Raw genomic sequence first — 21,647 nt, 5'->3', positions numbered from 1 at the left:
TGACAGGATTTCCTTGTTTTTTAAGGCTGAATGATATTTTATGGTGTGTATATCTCACATTTTGTTTATTCATTCCTCTGTCGATGGACATTTGGGTTGCTTCTACATCTTGGCTATTGTAAATAATGCTCATATGAACAAGGATGTACAAGTATCTCTTCAAGCCCTGCTTTTAATTCTTTTGGATATATCCCCAGAATTGGGTATATAGTTCTATTTTTAACTTTTTGAGGAACCTCTCTACTGCTTTCCAAAGCAGTTACACCATTTTATAATTCCACTAGCAATATGGTGACAGCTTTTAATCGTACAGAAAGTAGTAAATGGGATATGTGAAATCAGAAGTTATGTAGGAAGAATAGGTAAATTCTACCAGTGTGAAGGTAAATTTCACTTAGTCAGAATATGTTTCCTTTAACTATTTCAGCTAACATTGCTTGCTTCTCTAAGAATATTATTTGGAGTGAGAGGAGGAAGCCAAATTATTTCTTTTTTGGTTTATTATTGACCACCAGTCCTTGAGAATTTCTGAGATTGTTAACTTCTGTTAGTGCTCTAGCAATGATCAGGGGAAGTTTGAAGGTTGTGTTTTGTATTGTTTGCAAACTTGAACAAGGTCTTTGACATCTTGGTGCTCCCATATTCTCATTAAAAAAAAAAAAAAAAGCCTCCCAGTATTTGTTTTTGAATTAGCGTTCTGGAGTTCCTTTTGCGGTTCAGTGGGTTGAGAACCTGATGCTGTCTCTCTGAGGGTGTGGGTTTGATCCCTGGCCTTGCTTAGTGGGGTTAAGGATATGGTGTTGCTGCAAGCCTCAGCATAGGTCACAGATGAAGACCGGATCCTGTGTTGCCATGGCTATAGTGTAGGCCTGCAGCTGCAGCTCCGATTAGATCCCTAGCTCGGGGACTTCCATATGCCATAGATGGGGCCATGAAAGGAAAAAAAAAAAAAAGAATTGTGAGTTCTGACCATTTCTGTTTTCTTTGGAGGATCCTGTATGCATGCCTTTGGAAGGAGGGATAATCGGATTCCACTGATGGTGTGCACAAGAAGAGCAGGAGTGAGCAGTGGAGTTGGTTGGGAGAGAAATTTCTTCTCTCTTGTGTCCTTAGTTTTCAATCTGAAGTGTTACCCAGCTGCTTAGTCATGATGATAAGGCAGAGAACTTCACAGCTTGCAGTGTAGAACAATGTTTATGCTGTATAAGTGTTTGATAATAGTAAAGTGTGGCAGGAGAGTGGGAAGAATTTGTCAACATATTTTGAGGAGTAAGAGGATTAGAAAGGGAACACAAAGTAAGATAGCCCACATCCAGTTGCAAAAGAAAAAAGTACTTCTTTTACGTGTCCTTTGGAATAACTCAAGGCTCAGCTATTTCACTTGGCTCTTAATAAGTAAACAAATAATGAATAGTAGTAGAGATAGTTACTATTGTCATTATTGTTGTTGCTCTTTTGTTTTTGTTTTTACTCCTGAAGCCCAACTCTGGCCACATCATTACTTGCTCAAGAATTTTCCCTATTCCCTTTTATAGCATCAGAATCACTTTTGAAGCTTGTAAAAACTGCATATTCTTGAGTCCCCCTCTCCCTCAAGTAGAAATAGAGATTCCTATTTGGTCTAGAATAGGACACAGGAATCAGAATTTCAATGTGCCCCCCACCCCCAACCCCAGGTGAAGCAGATGGTACTGGGACCTTATTTGGAGAATCATTCCATGTAGGATGAAGTGCAGACTCCTTAGTCTGGAGGTGGGAGCTCTAGAAAACCCTTTCAATATGTATTTTTCTCCTTGTATTTCTTTCTGTTAGTATGTAGCAAACATAGTACGATTTTCCTCTCCACTCATGCTTCCCTGTGTATCCCAGGTATTTTCCCAGGATGGTATGGCATGATTTTGTGATTAAATATTTATTTCTAGCAATCCACAAACCATCTATTTAATAATATGTTTAAAAATTGGCTGAGGATGAACATTAAACTATGGTATGTGAGACCAGCCTTCCCTTTTTGGAAAATTCGGAAACAGTTCCTAGGTTACAATCACTGGTTGCTTTAGGATAGTATTTTTAAATTGACCTTTCCTCTTGTTCTCTTTGCACTCCTTTTCTCTGAACTCATTTTTCAGGTATTATAATTGAGCAAGTAGGTCTAGCCTTTAAGTTGCTCAGCTGTGCTCTGTAAATAGAAACACTAAAGCAAATCTAGCCCCAACCTCAGAACAATCAGCAGTACTTGAAGTTCTTTTTCTTAGCATTTCTGTTCTGTTGCTACAAAATTAAGGTATTAATGAAATTATTTAAGGTGATTTGAGTGCATTCTGAGATCACTAGTAACCCCTTTTAGTTCTCAATTCTTGCGGTTTTTTGTAACATCTCAGAAGGCTGCTTTGCCAAAAAGATTTCTTTCCTATCCTACAATTTTATTATAAGTAAAGGCTCTATCAAGGGTGTTTGCTTTGTCTCTTCTAGTTTTTAGAACACTCTTATGAGTTAAGTATCATTATCCCAATTTTATGAAAAGTCTTTACAAAGAGGGAATGAAGTTTAAGATAATAGAGCTTACCAGGTCTCTTCACCTCATAGGCTGATCTCTTTCTGCTATGGCCAGAAGCCAGATTTCACATGTTCAAATTTGTTTTCTGTATTTGCTACCCTCTTTCATCCTCACCTCCCCTTAAAGTCAAGGATCCCCTCCTTCATCCTCACCTCCCTTTATAATGAAAAAAGCTATAAATTAAAAAAAAATCTCATAGAAATTCAAAGTTTGTTAGAATAGTTGTTCTTCCAAGCCATATAGATAGTATTTGGTTAATTCTTTCAGTGCACTATGAATTTGATGGTGGCCTGACAGAATAAAATGCACTTTCAGTGGAGATCCCTTGCGGCACAGCTTATAAGGCTCCAGTGTTGTCACTGCAGCAGCTGAGGCTCACTGCTGTGACACAGGCTTGATTCCTGTCCTGGGAACTTTTACATGCTGCGGGCATGACCAAAAATAAATAAATAAAATTCACTTTTAAAAAGTAAGCAGTTGACTCTTAGTAGGTTGTTTTATGAAAGCCTTGAAAAATGTAAACAAATGGAAAAATGGTGGCACAAAAAGAAATTTTTTTTTTGCTTAGGTTCAGGAAGCAATTTAGCAGTTCAGTGCAGTCTGTATTCATAATCCTTGACTCTAAATCAGTACATTTGTTTTAGAGAGACACTAGAAATACTAATTAGCAGTATTATTTTAGCTGTGAGAGTGCATTTAAATAAACAGATCCCACATACTAAATCATGAGCGTGCATGTTTGACTTTGAGCAACATTTTGACTTACCAGCCCAAAGCAAATGCATGGTGTTCTAAGTCATCAGTTGAGAATTATTCTTGTAGCTGGAGCAACTGTTTCCCTCTCCACTACCGTTTGGCAATCATTTGACTTGATGTTACTTTCTCACAAGGAGGACAGATTGGGGGAAGAAAAACAATTACATTCAACAATAGTAAGTGGAATTTCTTTCTTTGTTTTTTTCATTTCTTCCTGCCTGTCTCTCTTTTCTTTCTTTCTTTCTTTCTTTCTTTCTTTCTTTCTTTCTTTCTTTCTTTCTTTCTTTCTTTCTTTCTTTCTTTCTAGGGCCACACCCACGGGATATGGAGGTTTCCAGGCTAGGGGTCCAATCGGAGCTGAGGCCTCCAGCCTACACCACAGCTCACAGCAACACCAGAGCCTTACCCACTGAGTGAAGCCAGGGATCAAACCTGCGTCCTCATGGATGCTAGTCGGGTTTGTTAACTGCTGAGCCATGACAGGAACGCCTCTTTCTTTCTCTTTCTTTCTTTCTCTCTCTCTCTCTCTCTCTCTCTCTCTCTCTCTATTTCTTCTTCCTTCCTTCTCCCTCCTCCTTCTGCTTTTTCTTCTTTTCCTCCTTCTTCCTTTCTTCCCTTCCCTCCTTCCTCATTTCCCCTCTTTTCTCTTCCTTCCTTTCTACTTTTTTTTTTTTTTTTTTTTTTTTTTTTTGCCTGTGCCCATGACATGTGGAAGTTCCCAGGCCACAGATGGAACCCCACCAAAGCAGTAACTAGAGCCACAGCAGTGACAATGCCAGGTCCTTAATATGCTGAGCCACCAGGGAACTCCAAGGTTCAGTTTTTTGCATATAGAAATCTGACTGTTCTAACACCATTTATTTTAAAAAAGTTATTTTTTTTCTCCATTGAATTGCCCTTGCACTTTGTCAAAAATTAGTTGATGATATTTGTGAGGGTCTGTTCTTGGTCTCTCCTTTCTGTTCCAATTCTATTCTTTCACATTGTCTTGAATACTGTAGCTTTAGATTAAGCCTTTGATGTCAGTTATTGAGACTTCTCCAACTTTATCCCTCTTTGGCTATTCACTCAGGTTTCTTTGCTTTATCATATTTAGAGTCAGCTTTTGAATATCTTCCAAAAAATCTAGCTGAGGTTTTGTTTGGGATTCACTGAATCTGTAGATCAAATTGTTCTGGTATGTCTCTCCATTTATTTAGGCCTTTTTTTGGTTTCTTTCATCACTGTTTTATAGTTCTTAGCACAAAGACCATACACATATTATTTTGCTTTACCTAAGTGTTTCATATAGACAGATGGCAAGAATTATTCACATTTTATAGACTGAGACACTGAAATGGAGAAGTTAGAATGACTGAAGGTCACAGAGCTAGTTAATTAGCAATTCTGGTTTTAAGGTGTCCTGAGTCTGTCTAACGTTTTTTCCTACTCATTTTCATAGGTAGAAGCTTTTATAGTGTAAAGATGTGTACTTTCGAGTTATTTAGAGTTCTGGTCTGTTCTCTGTTACTGGTTAGTTGTATAGTTTTTTCACCTAAGACTAAATTTGCTCAGTCAAAGAATCTACTCACAGGATTGTGATGAAAACTAAAGGCAGTCGTATGTATAAATTTTCTAATGTGATGTTTGATAGACATGCAGTAGGTGCTCAGTAACTGGTAGTATCATCTCTGCTACTATTTGTAGTAAAAGGTAGTTGTTACCACCTTTCCCAGAACTTCCTGTCTTGTCTCATTAATTAGATATATTGTCTTTGAATTGTGGAAAACTGGCAGTGAGTCAGGGACAGGTACTAATAGCATAGTCTTTAAAGTGTGAGACAGAAAATTTTCTATAAAACCTATGTCATACTACCCCCTTTTTTGGGGGGTTTTGTTTTCATATATCTACCATAAAATAGAAGAAATGTTTTTCAGTAGTGAATTGTGATTGGGAATTTTAATGGATATATTTTTGTTTTAAAACGTAAAGCTTTCCTTAAAAGTGGTGCCTTTAAAACTTTCCACATTTCTACAAAGCCTGGTTTAACTCAAAAACTCATCAACTTTAATATTAAGTTTCCCAGCTTTGCAAAGATTTGTGACCCTACCCTGGCATAACATAAATGTGAAATGTAATATGAGTATCAGTGTTATGCTAGGGTAAGACCTTTTATAAAAATAAAAACTCTATGTTGATAATTGCTTTTCCCTAGAATGAGGGCTTTCTGAGGTTCCTTTACTCCAAACCTACACAGATAAAATATGGTCTAATAAAAATTACGTTTTGAAATAAATACCTCATACACTTAGGCTATCAGGCCTGAGGTCAAGACAATATAATTTGCTGTTGTTTTCTATTCTTTCGATGTGCAGGCAGAGGTTTGAATTAAGTACTTCTGTTTTTGTTTCTGACAATTATTTTTCCTTTTCTTTTCAACTTGAAAATCAAGAAAGATGTTATTTTTGTGGATGTTATTTTAGGTTTGTGAAGAAGGATGAAGTTTTACATTTGATAGAGTCAAAGTTGTTTTCTGGTCTTTGTTTCAATAGAGTAGGATTTTTAATGATGAATTAAAAGCAATTATATATGTAAAGGGCATGGCAATTTTATACATCTTCTTTTTTTTTTTTAAATTGGACCCATCAATGGCATATGAAGTTCTCAGACCAGGGATTGAGTCTAAGCTACAGCTTCAACCTGTGCTGCAGCTGCATTATAACTGTGGCAACACCAGATCCTTTAAACCACTGCATTGAGCCGAGGTTTGGAACCCATGCCTCTGCAGCAACCCAAGCTGCTGCAGTTGGATTCTTAACCCACTGCATCACAGCAAGAACTCCAAAGAATCTTATACATCTTTAGCTTTCATTTTTTCCCCCTCTCCTCTCTCATTCTACACAGGAGCAATTATAATCTAAGACTTAAGGTGAAACCAAAGGGAAAAGAAAAGATTCTACTTCTTTTAGTTAAGTAGCATTTTAAATCCTTAAGTATTCTACAACTCCTTATGCAATAATCAGCTGAAGTATTAATCAATTCTTGGTGTCTTAATTGTAAAGTTAGCTTTGAAAACGACTGAGTCATTAGTTGGGTCCCATGTTGACTTTAGATTACAGTCAAGCTAAAATGGTTGCTTGTGGTACACCTTCTAGCAAAGTTTAAGAATCCAGTCTAGTAAAATAAAACCTCATTGCTTTTTTTAAAAGTTTTTTTAAATTTATATCCAATAAAATTTACTCATTTGGTATTCAGTTCTATTAGGTTTTTATTTTTTATTTTTTTCTTTCTTTCTTTCCTTTTTTTGTCTTTTTAGGCTGTGTTCATGAAGTTCCCAAGCTAGAGGTTCATTTGGAGCTGCAGCTGCTGGCCTATACCACAGCCACAGCAATGTGGGATCCAAGCCTTGTCTATGACCTATACCATAGCTCACAGCAACGAAGGATCCTTATTAACCCACTGAGCAAGGCCAGGGATGAAACTGGCATCCTCATAGATCCTAGTTGAGTTTGTCACTGCTGAGTTCTGTTAGTTTTGATGAATGTGCAATCAAGAATTCCCTTGAGCTGCTTCTTTGTAGTTAGCCCTTCCTCCTACCCCCAATTGCTGGAAAACCCTAATCTTTGCATTTATTGTTTTGCCTTTTCCAGGGCATCATGTAAATGGAATCATATACTATGCAGGCTTTTGAGTCTGGTTTTCTCATTGAATATAATGCATTTGAGATCCTTGCATGTCAGTGGTTCCTTCCTTTTTATTGCTTAGTAGTATTCCATTGTAAGGATGTATCACAGTCTCTCCAGTTCACTGGTTGAAGGATATGTGGATTGTTTCCAGATTTGGATGCTTATGAATACAGCTGCTCTAAATATTTTAATACAAGTTTTTTGTATATGGAGTTCCTGGGCCAAGGATCAGATCCGAGCTGCAGTTGTGACCTACGCCACAACTGCAGCAACCCTGGTCCTTTAACCCACTGTGCTGGGCCGGGGGTTAAACCTATGCCCTGGCACTGCAGAGACACTGCTAATCCCATTGCATCACAGTGAGAACTCCAATACAAGTTTTTATATGAACATGTGTTTTCATATTTCTTGGATAAAAATCTAGGAGTAGAATTGCTAAGTCATACGATGAAGCTGTATTTAACTTTATAAGAAACTTTCAAAAATTTTCCAAAGTGTCTGTACTATTTTGCATTCACAGTGATAATTTTTGAAAGGTTCATTTGCTCTGCATCCTTCCCAGCAATTGATATTGTCAATTTTTTTTTTTGTTTGAGCCATTCTAATACGTGGATACTCATTGCCTCTTAATGTGCAATAGCTCTTTGACTCCCATTCAATATATGTTGTTATAACAGTTGCATTGTGTGTATAGAGAGTAGAACTACTTCTATCTGCTTTTTCAAGTCACACTGTAGTTCTCTCTAATAATTGTGATATCCATTTTATACCTAGAATTTGAATGAATGAATGAATGAATAAATAAAATTTATCAGCGCTCTAATGTATGCTAAGTGATGATGTTCTTCTGATAAAGATACTCAAGTATAACATGTATGTCAAATCTTGAAAGTATTTGTTATACTGTATACCTACTTTGTGTTGTAGTCTTTGATTTGTTTAATTTTCAAACATTACCAGTTTATAGAGAAAAAAGAAGGAAAAAAGAAGGAAAAGGAGAAGGTAAAAGAATAGAAGATTATTCCTTGGGAATTTGAGAAGATATATTTTTTTCTTTGACTTTAGGGTACAAAACAGGAAATGGTATTAATGTTCTTGGATGATGAGTGTTGATATGACTGTTGTCATATGACCTCAGTTCATAGAGCTCCCCAAATGTTTTATATCCTGAATAAGGAATTGGCTTTTTCCCATCTAATAATAAGCCTGAGAAACTCAATGTCTCCATAATTATAGATGACCTCTAGATATTGCCTTACAAAGTAATTTTTCCTGAAGGAGATAAAGTTTATTATTTTTTATTTTATTTTATTTTATTTTACTATTATTATTTCTTGGCTGCACCCATGGCATGTGGAAGTTCCTGGGCCAGGGACTGAACTTGCAAGATAGCAATGACCTAAGCCACAGTGGTGACAACACTAGATCTTAACCCTCTGAACCACCAGGGAACTCCTATTTTCATTTTAAATGTGTATTTTTCAGGTAATTTTAAACTCATTAATTGAATTTTTAATGTTTAAAATTTTCATTATAAGATTAAGTACTGTCTTAATAATACATTTTTAATACATATCTTCTAGTTTTTGCTTGAGATCAAACAGAAAATACCATCAACATTATAGTACATTTGGTATGTCTTCTGAATATGAGGAAGAATGAAAGTTCTAGAATAGCCCAGAGAAATCTTTCTTTCTTTCTTTTTTTGGAATTCTTTTTTTTTTCTTTTTTTTTTAATGGCCACACCTATGGCAAATGGAGATTCCCAGGGGTTGAATCAGAGATGCAGCTGCCAGTCTCTGCCACAGCCACAGCAACACCAGATCTGAGCTGAGTCTTCAACCTACACCACAGCTCATGGCAACACCAGATCCTTAACCCACTGAGTGAGGCTGGGGATTGAACCCTCATCCTCATGGACACTAGTCAGGTTCGTTACCACTGAGCCACAATGGAAACTCCCTGGAATTCTTTTTTTTTTTTTTTTTTTTTTTTGGCTTTTTGCTATTTCTTGGGCCGCCCCTGCGGCATATGGAGGTTCCCAGGCTAGGGGTCCAATCGGAGCCATAGCTACCGGCCTACGCCAGAGCCACAGCAACGTGGGATCCGAGCCGCGTCTGTGACCTACACCACAGCTCACGGCAACGCCGGATCGTTAACCCACTGAGCAAGGGCAGGGACCAAATCCGCAACCTCATGGTTCCTAGTCGGATTCGTTAACCACTGCACCACGACGGGAACTCCCCTGGAATTCTTAATAGATATATATTTTTGTGTTCTTTCAACATCTGAAAATACTGAAAAGCAAGAATGAAATAATTGTTGAAGGAATGAAAAGGAGTCAGAGATTGAGTTTTGCAAAGGTATTTCCACAGTTTTGCGAGAGGCTGTAGATAGAATTTCAGCCTGTGTTCCTGAACAGATTCCTTCGAGTACTCTGCATCAGTTTTATTTACAAGGTTTTTTTTATGATCGTGTTTAAGTGCAGTACCTCGTTTGTAATCAGTTTAGTTTAGCAACAGTGTTGCTGTCAATTAACATTTCTTTATGAGATTTGCATCATGACTGAGGACATAATTTTTTTCACCTTTTTATTCAAATCTTTACTTCTTTTATAGTTCTTTTTTATCTCAAAAGGCTAACATATTATTGTACCAAACTGCTTTAATCTTCAGACATCGTACTTAATTACAGCACTCAGGAAGGACTTAAAAACAGGCACAGAGAGACAAAAGAAACATTAATTAGGACATATTATTAGAATCAATATCTTTCCAAAAACTCCCATTGAAGTAGCTACAGATATCAAAACACAGTCGAAATTCTCTAGATGATATAATGGATTTTTTACTGAGCTGAGAACATGAGATAACTAAAAATTGGATGCAGAGATAAGCCTACCAGGTGTATGAAAGGCCCGGAAAGGGTCTTTAATATTTTCTCTTACCAGGACATGTGTTTGTGTGTGAAGAGGGGACTTACAGGATTTTTAAACAAAATTACTTTTTTTCTTTATTCTTTAGTGCTAAAATTTTCATCTCTTGACCTGGTAAGGAATGTTTGAAAAAGTGAAGTGTTTAATTAATTAATTAATTTTAAAATTTAATTTTATCTATTTATGCAGCATGGGGACCAAGTTACACTTACATGTATACATTTTTTTTCTTCCCTTTGTTCTGTTGCGATATAAGTATCTAGACATGGTTCTCAATGCTACACAGCAGGATCTCATTGTAAATCCATTCCAAGAGCAATAGTTTGCATCCGATAACCTCATGCTCCAGATCCCTCCCACTCCCTCCCTCTCCCCTGGGCAGCCACAAGTCTATTCTCCAAGTCCATGATTTTCTTTTCTGTGGAAAGGTTCATTTGTGCTCTATATTAGATTCCAGTTATAAGTGATATATGGTATTTGTCTTTGTCTTTCTGACTTACTTCACTCAGTATGAGAGTCTCTAGTTCCATCCATGTTGCTGCAAATGGCATTATGTCATTCTTTTTTATGGCTGAGTTGTATTCCATTGTGTATATATACCACATCTTCCTAAACCAGTCATCTGTGTGATGGACATTTGGGTTGTTTCCATGTCTTGGCTATTGTGAATAGTGCTATAATGAACATGCGGGTGCATGTGTCTTTTTCAAGGAAACTTTTGTTCAGATATATGCCCAATAGTGGGATTGTGAGGTCATATGGCAGTTCTATGTATAGATTTCTAAGGTACCTCCATACTGATCTCCATAGTGGCCGTATCAGCTTACATTCCCACCAGCAGTGCAGGAGGGTTCCCTTTTCTCCACACCCCCTCCAGCACTTGTTATTTGTGAACTTATTAATGATGGCCATTCTGACTGGTGTGAGGTGGTATCTCATGGTAGTTTTGATTTGCATTTCTCTTATAATCAGGGATGTTGAGCATTTTTTCATGTGCTTGTTGGCCATCTGTGTTATCTTCCTTGGAGAACAGTCTATTCAGGTCTTTTGCCCATTTTTCCTTTGGGTGATTGGCTTTTTTGCTGTTGAGTTTTATAAGTTGCTTGTATATTGTAGAGATAAGCCCTTGTCCGTTGCATCGTTTAAAACTATTTTCTCCCATTCTGCAAGTTGTCTTTTTGTTTTCTTTTTGGTTTCCTTTGCTGTGCAGAATCTTGTCAGTTTGATTAGGTCCCATTGGTTTATTTTTGCTCTTATTTCTATTGCCTTGGGAGACTGACCTGAAGTGTTTAATTTAAATGCAATGATTGCTTTGGATAGTTTTACGTCAAAAGCATCCCGTAAATTCAAGATCTCAGAGAAGAAAAAATGCCCATTTGTCTCTTCTTTAGGCCTTTATATTTCTATTTTAAACAGTTTGGCACCAGATTTTAGTTTTTATTCTTCTTTGGGGTTCAAATCACTGTATTTCATTGCTCTTCAGAAGCCGAACAAAAGAGATTGTCTCCCTGCTAATATATATGTTACTCTTCTCTAATTGTTTCTCTGTAAAGTTTTCCTAAAATTATAGGTCATTGAAAGGAAACCTGCTACTCAAATTATGGAGAGTTTATTCCATATTTACTCTTCAGCAACCAAATGAGCCTTTTGGCATCTCATTCTGACTTGTCTTGTGATTAGCTTTTTGTGTCCTCTTCATGTTGTTTCGCTCCCATTAACATACACATTAGTGACTTACCATCCATCATGTCACAGACTCCTTTGTGCTGCCCTGGTGTCTAAGATTCTACCTCATTAAAAAGTCAGCACTTCATCTCTTGTCTTTGGCTCTAGGTCCTTCCCACTGCTTTTATCATTTGACAGGTCTTTTCTTCTTCATATTGCCAGTCTCCTAGTAAATTGTGTTTATTGCTGTGTTAACTCCTATCTGGTTCCATAGGAAAGTCAAGAACTGTAAAGGCTCAGAGAGTTTACTTACCGGCTAACAAGTTATCCTGATACAATTTAATGGATGTTCATAGTCCTTTATATTTATTGTTGTTGCGCATACTGTTAATTTGAGTCATTTCCGTTGGGATTAAACTGGGCCTCAGATTCTGAGTCACAAACAGAAAAGAAATACATGTTCCCTGGCAGTTGGGTGTGCTTCACTTCAGCTTCCTTTCCCTTGATTAACTTGGGGAGGAGGTCTAACATGGTACATCACCTTCCTGGTAATGGCAGTTCATCCTGGCACCAGGGTAGTTTCTTTTGCTGAAACATTTGCAATTCATCCCACTACTGAGAGGATGATTAGTATCAAAGGCATATAATCAATAAACATTCTTTTCATTCTCTCTGAAACCATGGTTTACGCCTTCTATTTTCAACATCGTATTTGTAGGCACCCATATTGGCAGTGTATGGTGCCCAGCATGGAAAGAATACACTCTGCTTTACCTAGAGGACCCACCACTTGTCTCCCTGAATGTCAGGACACTAATTCTGTTTCATAGACATTGTCCAAAAATGCCATGGAAATAAACCCAATACCCAGGCTTTCAGATCTCATTCACAGGTATAACAAAGCTGTGGGCTGTGAATCTGACATCTAAATTGTGTTTATGTTATTTTATTTGGTATCCTTTTCTTCCAGCTGTTGTATTAACTATTTTGGCACTCCACATCACTTCCAGTTTATGTGTTGGGGCTGAGTGTTATAAGTACTATATTATGACTTGTTTACAGATGAAAAAAGGAAGGCACAAGGAAGTTAACTAACTTGCCTAAGGCCATACAGTTGGTGAGTGATAGAGCTGGATTTAAGCCTATAACTGTCTGCATCTATAGCTCTTCCTCATATATGCTTCATTTTACTGCCTCTTTAAATTATTGTTTTAAGAGAGTTATAGGTAGTAGATGTCCTTATGGATTCAAACTAGGGGCAATAGAGTTAGAGTTTATGGAGGAATAAGCTTCAGCTGGTCTTGAAATAAGGGATAGGTTTGAATATGTGGAGAGGAGAGAGTGTTCCAGGGAGCACAAAATTAGGTCAAGGTTCAAGACGAGACTAAAAAGAGTATGTTCAGAGGATAGCAAAGAGACTGAATAGCTCTATAGAAATAATAAATAACCATTGAACTTGGTTGGTACTGAGTGTTTATGTGTAGGACTTTATTGAAAAAAATACTTTTTATCTCAAAGTTTTTAGATTAACTGGGTTCTTTCAGAATAGTTCTTCCAATTTTATCTCATTCATTGCCAACACTGATTCAGGATTCAAATGGAAGTACGTTAGTAAGGAAATAATAGGATAAAATTCTCGGTCTTTATTATAGAGTTTTTTAAAGTCTATTCATTTTTCTTGGGCTAGTTCTGCCCACAGCAGCATAATTTGGTTGGTTTAACTTGTGATGAAATTGGTCCAGCAGGAGGAATTGAATGTATGTTGGAAATCTTCCAGATCCTGGAAGAAAATGTTATTTTTAGTGTACTGGTCATTTTTGGTAGAGTGAAAGTCTTGCCATGAAGTTGTTATTGGTAGGCTTATAGACCACTAAACACGGCTTCCTTATTTACAACCCCCCCACACACAAGAAATAATGTGGAAGTATAACTCTTTCAAAGAAATGTCATGCTTACACAGTCTAGTAAAAATAGGAATCCTTTTTGAGGTGGGAGGCTGATTCCTTTCCTAAGTTTGGGGCTAAAGAAATCTGAACTCCTCTCTGGGTTTTGTAACTAATTCAGTACTCAAGGTTAATACAAACGTAAAATAAACAAATCACTTATATACTCATTCATTTGGTATATTTACAAATTGAAAAAGATGTGACGAGCCAGGAGATAAGCTGATACCAAAGGTTAGATACTGAAGAATGTGGGCTAAGAGTTGGACAAGTAAGGATGGCTTTGTGGAATCCTTCATTTTGACTTTTGTAGACAAGCTGCTTGTGATTTTGAAGGTTAATTTCCTTGTCTTGAATAGGGAAACTTCTCTATGACTTTCTTTTTAAGACTCTGGATTTTCAGTTTATCCAGTATCTTTTAAGAAATAATCAAAACTTACATTAAAGATTTTTTTCAAGCTAAACTTTTATCTATAAGTATAATGCCGTTTTATATAGTTCCTTACCCATTCAGAAGTAAAATTTGTACCATACATTTCTCTGGGCTTTTTCCTGGGTCCATAGCTATTTTGGAATGGGGGCTATTCCTAAAATATGTATAAGGTTTTATTTTCTCTGCAGTGGATTGTAACTCTGTTGAAAATACTTTCTTCTTCTTTCTTTTTTTTTTTTTTGCTTTATATAACTTTATAGAAATTTTTTTGCTTTATAGAACTTAATCAGCATATGGAAGTTCTCAGGCTAGGGGGTCAAATGGGAGCTACAGCTACCGGCCTACACCACAGCCACAGCAATGCTGGATCCTTAGCCAACTGAGCGAGGCTGGGGATTAAACCCACATTCTCATGGATACTATTTGGATTTGTTTCCACTGAACCACGATGGGAACTCCAAAAATACTTTTGTCTTAATAAAATGAGCACAGGTATTATCTTTTAACTCCTAACTGAACTTTTTAATGTATCTTCATTAAAAAGCTAAAGCCAGAGTTTCTATTGTGGTGCAGTGGAAACGAATCCAACTAACATCTATGAGGATGCAGGTTTGATCCCTAGCCTCGCTCAGTGGGTCAAGGATCTGGAGTTGCCTTGAGCTGTGGTGTAGGTCACAGATGTGGCTCAGATCCTGCATTGCTGTGGCTGTGGTATAGGCTGGCAGCTGTAGCTCCGATTTGATCTTTAGCCTAGGAACTTCCATATGCCACGAGTGCAGCTCTAAAGAGCAATAAAATAAAATAAAAATTTTTTAAAAAGCTAAAGCCAATGACTTCTAAATATTTTCATTCAGGGAGTTCCCGTCATGGCACAGTGGTTAACGAATCTGGAACCATGAGGTTACAGGTTCGATCCCTGCCGTTGCTCAGTGGGTTAAGGATCCGGCGTTGCCGTGAGCTGTGGTGTAGGTCGCAGATGCGGCTCAGATCCTGCGTTGCTCTGACTCTGGTGTAGGCTGGCAGCTACATCTCCGATTAGACCCCTAGCCTGGGAACCTCCATATGCCGCAGGAGCGGCCCAAGAAATGGCAAAAAGACCGAAAAAAAAAAAAAAAAGTTTCATTCAAAAAACTGTTTGAAATATATCTAAAGAAAATGCTTATTTTCTAAATCTTTTAATTTGGGAGAGATTCAAATTGTGATTGGTTTTAACCCATAGATAGGATGCTCCTGTAAATGTTCTCTTCTGGGATTTATGGCTCATCATTTCCTCCCCTTAAAGTTTCAATTCTCCATTAATTTCTTCCTGGGAAGAACCTACTAGTTTATGACTCTAGCTGGAGCATAATCTCGTATGACCTGTATAAGTTACCATAGTCAACCATCTGAGCCTTAGGCTGTTGCTGCTATACAGTGGAATTTTTTATTATTTAGCATGTTGTCATTGCCAGTATGTGCTCTCAGTGCCACGTAGAGAGCATAGGCCCTACCTATGGAGATTTCTAATCCAGAAAAACTAATAACATACAGACCCACCCACACATTGGAGTGTAGGATAAGAGGTCTAGAAGATGAAAAGTGATGAAAAGGAAATTGCGAATGTTAGTTTTATAATTATGAACAATAATATAGTTTATATACTTAAATAGACTAAGTAGGAGAAGAGTGAATCTGAACTAGGGTTAATTTTATCCATCCTTACAAAGGTGTTGTGAACATTTATTAAGAAAAATAAAATAGAGTTCATTTTATTAGGAAAGCATTAAATCTTAGTTGGTAATATTTTTTCCTTCTTTTCTTTGCAGAATATGTATGTAACTGCTCTGTGGTTGGAAGCCTGGATGTGAATCACTGCAACCAGACCACGGGGCAGTGTGAGTGTCAGCCAGGTTATCAGGGTCTTCACTGTGAAACCTGCAAGGAGGGTTTTCACCTGAATCATACTTCTGGGCTCTGTCTGCCATGCAATTGTAGTCCACATGGCGCCCTCAGCGTACTTTGCAACAGGTAAGCAGCAGAATTTGGAGGTAAAATTAACTTCGTTTTACTTAAAAAAAAAAAAAGGGCCCCTGCTCTCAAAGACAAAGCTAGTTTAAGTAAAGAGGGAGAGGGACCATAGGTTCACAAAATATTTCATGTATTTTTATCCTTTTGTGTATTATAGTTGATGTCAAGACTTAAAAAGCTAATTCACTAATTTAGTTATTCAAAAGCATGTGGGTCACCAATTTTGCTTTGTAATAGTTTCTCTAAATGTCATGGGGGAAAAAGTGTTGAAGCAGTCTGCTTTCTGTAAGTAATAGCTTTTGGGCATTTCCAGTGGAAATGTCCCTGTTAGGTTGACTAACATACATTGGAGTTTTAGGAAACTTATTCTTTGGTTTCTTTATTCTTTTTTCAAAATTCTGAAACAGTTTCTTTGCACATGTAAGTCTTAAACTTGGTAATATTCTAATCTCTTTGGTGGTAAGGAGACTGCTTTCACTCTATGTACTAGTACATTTGGGGGGACCAAACGAGATTAGGCAGAAATTGCCTGGAGGTTCTACTGTGGTGCAGGGGATCAAATGGTGTCTCTGGAATGCTGAAATGCAGGTTCAACCCCTGGCCCAGCACAGTGGGTTAAGGATCATGTGTTGTCACAGCTGCAGTAGGTTACAGCTGCATCTCAGATTTGATCCCTGGCCTGGGAACTCCTTATGCCATGAGGCCACCAAAAAAGAAAAAAAAGAAAAAGAAAAAGAAATTGTCTGGAAATTACCTTGAAAATAGTAAATTATTTTTGGTGACTTAATCTCAAAGAACAGTGCCCTGTAATCTAAGGATCTGCCTTCCACCAATGCTGAAAGTAATTATCCTTTGATCTTGCTTTCTGTGGACCCCAAGTCAAAAAGCTGAAGAGGCAATGTTTTGTAGTGAAAAGAACCCAGCTTTAGGATCTGCCTACCTGTGTGTGGATCCAAGATCTGTTTCCACTTAGGAGTTCTGTGTTTCTAGCAGGTTATTTCCTATCTTTGAGGCTCAGTTCCTTCTCAAGGTTGTTGTGAAGGTTAAATGAGTGGAATCTATGTAAAATACCTAGCACATGTCACTCAATTAATCCTGGTTTCTTTCAATTTCACAGGAATGTTGTTGGCTTGATGACGGAGTGTTTTTAATGAACTTTTAGTTCCTTGGTAGAAAAGTTTCTCTGTGCTTAGTAGATATTTTAGATGCTCTATAAATCATATTGTATAATGTCATATGATATTTTACTTCTGTTACAAATGTAGAAGTGAACTTGATTAAGAAGTTTATGCTTTCAGGAGTTCCTGTCGTGGCACAGTGGTTAACGAATCCGACTAGGAACCATGAGGTTGCAGGTTCGGTCCCTGCCCTTGCTCAGTGAGTTAACGATCTGGCGTTGCCGTGAGCTGTGGTGTAGGTTGCAGACGTGGCTCGGATCCTGCGTTGCTGTGGCTCTGGCGTAGGCCGGCGGCTACAGCTCAGATTCAACCCCTAGCCTGGGAACCTCCATATGCCGCAGGAGCGGCCCCAGAAATAGCAAAAAGACAAAAAAAAAAAGAAGTTTATGCTTTCAAATGCCACAATAATCAATGTCGATGATGCTTGGCATTTTTAAATAGTTAACTGTCTAAATCCTCACAACCCCTCATTTTATGTAGGTTATTAAATCATAGTGGTAGTAAGGAGTGTAGAAGGAATTTCAAATTTGGTCTTCCAATTCTAAGTGTCCTTTTCACCATGCCAAATAACTTCTATCATGAGAAAACTGATAAATCACTTAGTTATTTGAAGTTGACGATATAATGGTTTCTTACCATTGCTCCCTTTACTCCTCTAAAAACACACCCACACAAGTTATAGTCAGAAGGTCCACATTCCTTACCATTTTAAAAGATGAGGTTTGCCTAAGTTTGTTCATTCTGGTACCTAATGAACCAGAATGAAATAAGATTCTTTTCAAATAAGATTCTTCAAACACATTTGTCTTGAGTACTTTTGGAAAGATAGAAAAGCATTTACTTCTAGGCCGAACTCCCTTATTAGTGGAGAAAGAAATAAGATAAAGACTGAGAGAATTTGGGAAGCTGGAGAAGAGGAGAAAAAAGTAATGCTAAGGTTTGTGTAATATCTTAAAGTTTTTATAGGTCTTTTACAAATTATTTTTTTATTTATATTTTGCATGACAGTGAATGTTATTAAGTGACATAGGCTAAAACACCATTCTGAAAATAGATAGTAACTATAAAATAGTGGAAAAGTGCCTTGGACTTATAGTAATTCAAAGCTCTAGGGCAGAAGTCTATAAACCAAATTTATGACCCAAATGCAGCCAACTGCCTGTGTTTTATAAATAAAGCTTTGTTGGAGCACAGATGAACCCATTTTTTAACACATTGTCTGTGGCTGCTTTTGTGCTGCAGTGGCAGAGCTGACTAATTGTGACAGGGACCCTATCTTCTGAGCCTAAAATATTTACTCTCTGACTCTTTAAGGACAAATTTGCCAACCCCTGGTTTAGGATTCCAGTCATGGTAGGTACTGCTTGATTAGCAAGTAGTTTTGGGCAAGTCACTTTATTTCTTTTAATTATTTGTCTTTTCAATTGTGAAGTGGGGATAATAATCTACGTCCTATCTTTCTTCTGTATGGATTCGTTTTTGTCTTAAGGATCAAACAAAATAATGCATGTGCAAATTTTTTTAATCTGTACTTGCTAGACAGACAATAAAAATAATAACAGGCGAGTAGATTCTCCTTGCCTGCCCACTTGCATCTTCTACAAGCCTCCTATCTTAATAAATCTATTTCCTGCTTAAAATAATAATAATAATAATAGGAACCAGTTAACTGCTGTAAGTGCATCATCTCCTTTAATCTTCACAAGAGCTTCCTTGAATAAAGTACTGTTATTTTCCTACTTTGACTATGAGAACACTGTTTAGAGAATATATTTAACTTCCCTAGGTTTACACACTAAATCTGCCATTCAATCCTGTTGAAAAAAATAAACAAATGCTTAGTCTGTGAAGCAGAATGACTTCACAATTAGTGTTTTTCCTAGTAGAAAGCCTCTTGGTTTGACACCCAGATATCCTAGGATATACTGATCTCTCAATTAAGTGATGAACATATAAGAAAATTTTATATTTATGTCCCAGAAACTCAATAAAGCTATATACAACATTTTGAGCAAAGTAATATGTATGAAGTCTTAGGTTAAATTCCAGGTATATAATTGGTAGAATTTCAGAATCTTGTGCAGACAATTTAAAAGTGCACACATGTCAACAAAGAGGATGTGCAGTGTGTTACTGCATAGGAAACAACCATTAATAACCAGAGCAGTTGTTTTTGATCAGGAAGTAATGTTTTAAGCATCTTTACATCCTAACAAGGGAGTTTGTTACTTATATACAGGTGATTTATTGTGTTTTGGTTACGGTTTAGGAGGTTGGTGGTTTTGGGTCAACATGTAATGCATTGTTGGAATTCCCATCGTGGCTCAGTGGTTAATGAACCCTACTAGTATCCATGAGGACGCGGGTTCAATCCCTGGCCTCGCTCAGTGGGTTAGGGATCCGGCCGTGAGCCGTGGTATAGGCCGCAGATGTGGCTCGGATACCGTGTTGCTGTGGCTGCAGTGTAGGCTGGCGGCTCCAGCTCTGATTCAACCCCTAGCCTGCGAACCTCCATATGCTGCAGGTGTGGCCCTAAAAAGACAAAAGACAAAAAAAAAAAAAAAAAAGTAATGCATTGTAACTTTTTTCATTTAAAATATTAGAAAATGGGTTCTTCATTATTAGCATTTATGTAGAATATCTGATTTTCAGTAATTGATGTTTGATACTAGGCAGGAAGTAGAAGATATTGTTATTATTATTGTTATCTGGTGTACATGGACTATTTTCTATGTGTACCTGATAGGTTCTGTTATTCTTATAGGTCTTTTTTTTTTTGGCTGTTCCCATGGCTCACAGAAATTCCCAGGCCAGGGATCCAACCCATGCCATAGCAGCGATCCAAACTGCTGCAGTGACAATGTTGGATTCTTAACCGGCTGTGGGATTCTTACCCACTGTGCCATACGTGATCCCTTATAGGTCTTTTCAAAAAAAGTTATTAGCATATGATTTTTAAATTATCTGCATAATGTCAAAGTATATTGATTTTTCTCCACTTCACTATCGTCTTCTAAGTCTTTTAAGGAAGGACCTTGCTTCCCCTGCAGCCCTGACAAATAAGGACTGTTTTCACTCTCACTTCTCTTACCTCTGGACCTGGAATTAGAATAAGTATCTTCTTTGTTCCTCATCACTACCTGCTAAGTGCTCTCCATTCTGGCTCTCTGTTGCCTGTCTAATACTACAGCTGTCATAACTCTGGAGGATTTTGGTGTCTATAGATGATCCTGAGAGTGTACTGGCCTTGCAGTTTCTTGACCTCTCTTCCAAGAAGTTTTCCTCCGTGCTCTTTCCAATCTCTATTTCTTTTACTTGCCTATTTCTTGATTGTTTTTGGCCTCAAGCATAGGCATATTACAATATTGAGATCAATCCATAATTCGTTTTTATGAGTTGCTGCAGAGTAATATTTAATTAAAAAAATTTTAACTGTATTATTTCAGAATGTCAGGCAATTTGTCAGAACAAGCAGTACATCACAAAACTCATTTAAAAACCTGTACTTAAAAGAAAGTCATTAGAGGAAAGGCATGGGAGCTCTAAATCCAGCCCTAAGCATCACATTTTTTTACTACCAGAAGGGAAGTTAAATCGACATGAGACTAGAGAAACAGAAATTGGAAATTGTAGAACTATGTACTTTAGCAAGAACACATGGATAAACTCTGAGGAAACACTTCTACGTTCTGCTCTGCTACAAATTATATGCAGATGAGTTAAGGGAAAAAAGGAAATCATAGGCAGGTAGAGTGATATATAGCAGAAAGGAGGTGGAATCTGAAATTAGACTTTGATTCTGTTCTTAATTTTGCCACTTACTAACTGCATGACCAGATTAAGGTATTTTTTTCTCTCTGAGCCTCAGTATTTTCATCTATAAAATGGGATTAATGCAGGTAACAAAGAATTTTTGTGAGAATTAAAAATTGTGTGTGTATGTGTGTGTGTATGTGCCTGTGTGTGTACCAGCTTATGTAATGGGCACTTAGATTCAGCTCAGTAACATCTTGGTAGTTGAATCTTTTTTTTTTTTTTTTTTTTTGGTTTTTAAGTGAGGAATAGAATTGATGACTCACAAAAGAGAAGAATTAAGTCACTCAAACTTGGGTATAAATGGGGATGGGGGTATTTGTTTCAGTTAGGAGGGTAAAGCAGAAATTATTCACTAAAAAAATAGCTTATTTTCTTCCATTTTCCTGAAGAAATCTATTATAACCTTTAAAACTGGACATTTTGGAATTCCTGTCGTGGCTCAGCAGAAATGAATCTGACGAGCATCCATGAAGACAGGTTTGATCCGTTGCCTCCCTCAGTGGGTTAAGGATCCAGCCTTGCTGTGAGCTGTGGTGTAGGTTGCAGACGAGGATCAGATCTCAAGTTGCTGTGGCTGTGGCGTAGGCCAGCAGCTACAGCTCTCATTCGATCCCTAGCCTGAGAACCTCCGTATGCCACAGGTACAGCCCTAAAAAGACAGAAATAAATAAATAAATAAATAAATAAAATTG

The 21,647-nt window shown here is 37.3% G+C and overlaps 1 protein-coding gene across 1 annotated transcript in view; it reads left to right on the top strand.

Moving 5' to 3' along the window:
- The window catches only part of MEGF9 (multiple EGF like domains 9), a 94,279-nt gene that overhangs the window by 25,579 nt on the left and 47,053 nt on the right, over window positions 1-21,647 (top strand). Inside the window, exon 2 of the mRNA XM_005660387.4 lies at window positions 15,760-15,961. Coding sequence (XP_005660444.1) covers window positions 15,760-15,961 — 202 coding nt within the window. The remainder of the gene's footprint in view (window positions 1-15,759; window positions 15,962-21,647) is intronic.

This window comes from Sus scrofa, chromosome 1, assembly GCF_054392235.1.
Source record: "Sus scrofa isolate SSC_HxYL_T2T_F1_AM1 chromosome 1, Sscrofa_HxYL_maternal_Yorkshire_Landrace_v2.0, whole genome shotgun sequence".
Taxonomy (NCBI): domain Eukaryota; kingdom Metazoa; phylum Chordata; class Mammalia; order Artiodactyla; family Suidae; genus Sus; species Sus scrofa.
This window is presented reverse-complemented; position numbering and strand designations above follow the sequence as displayed.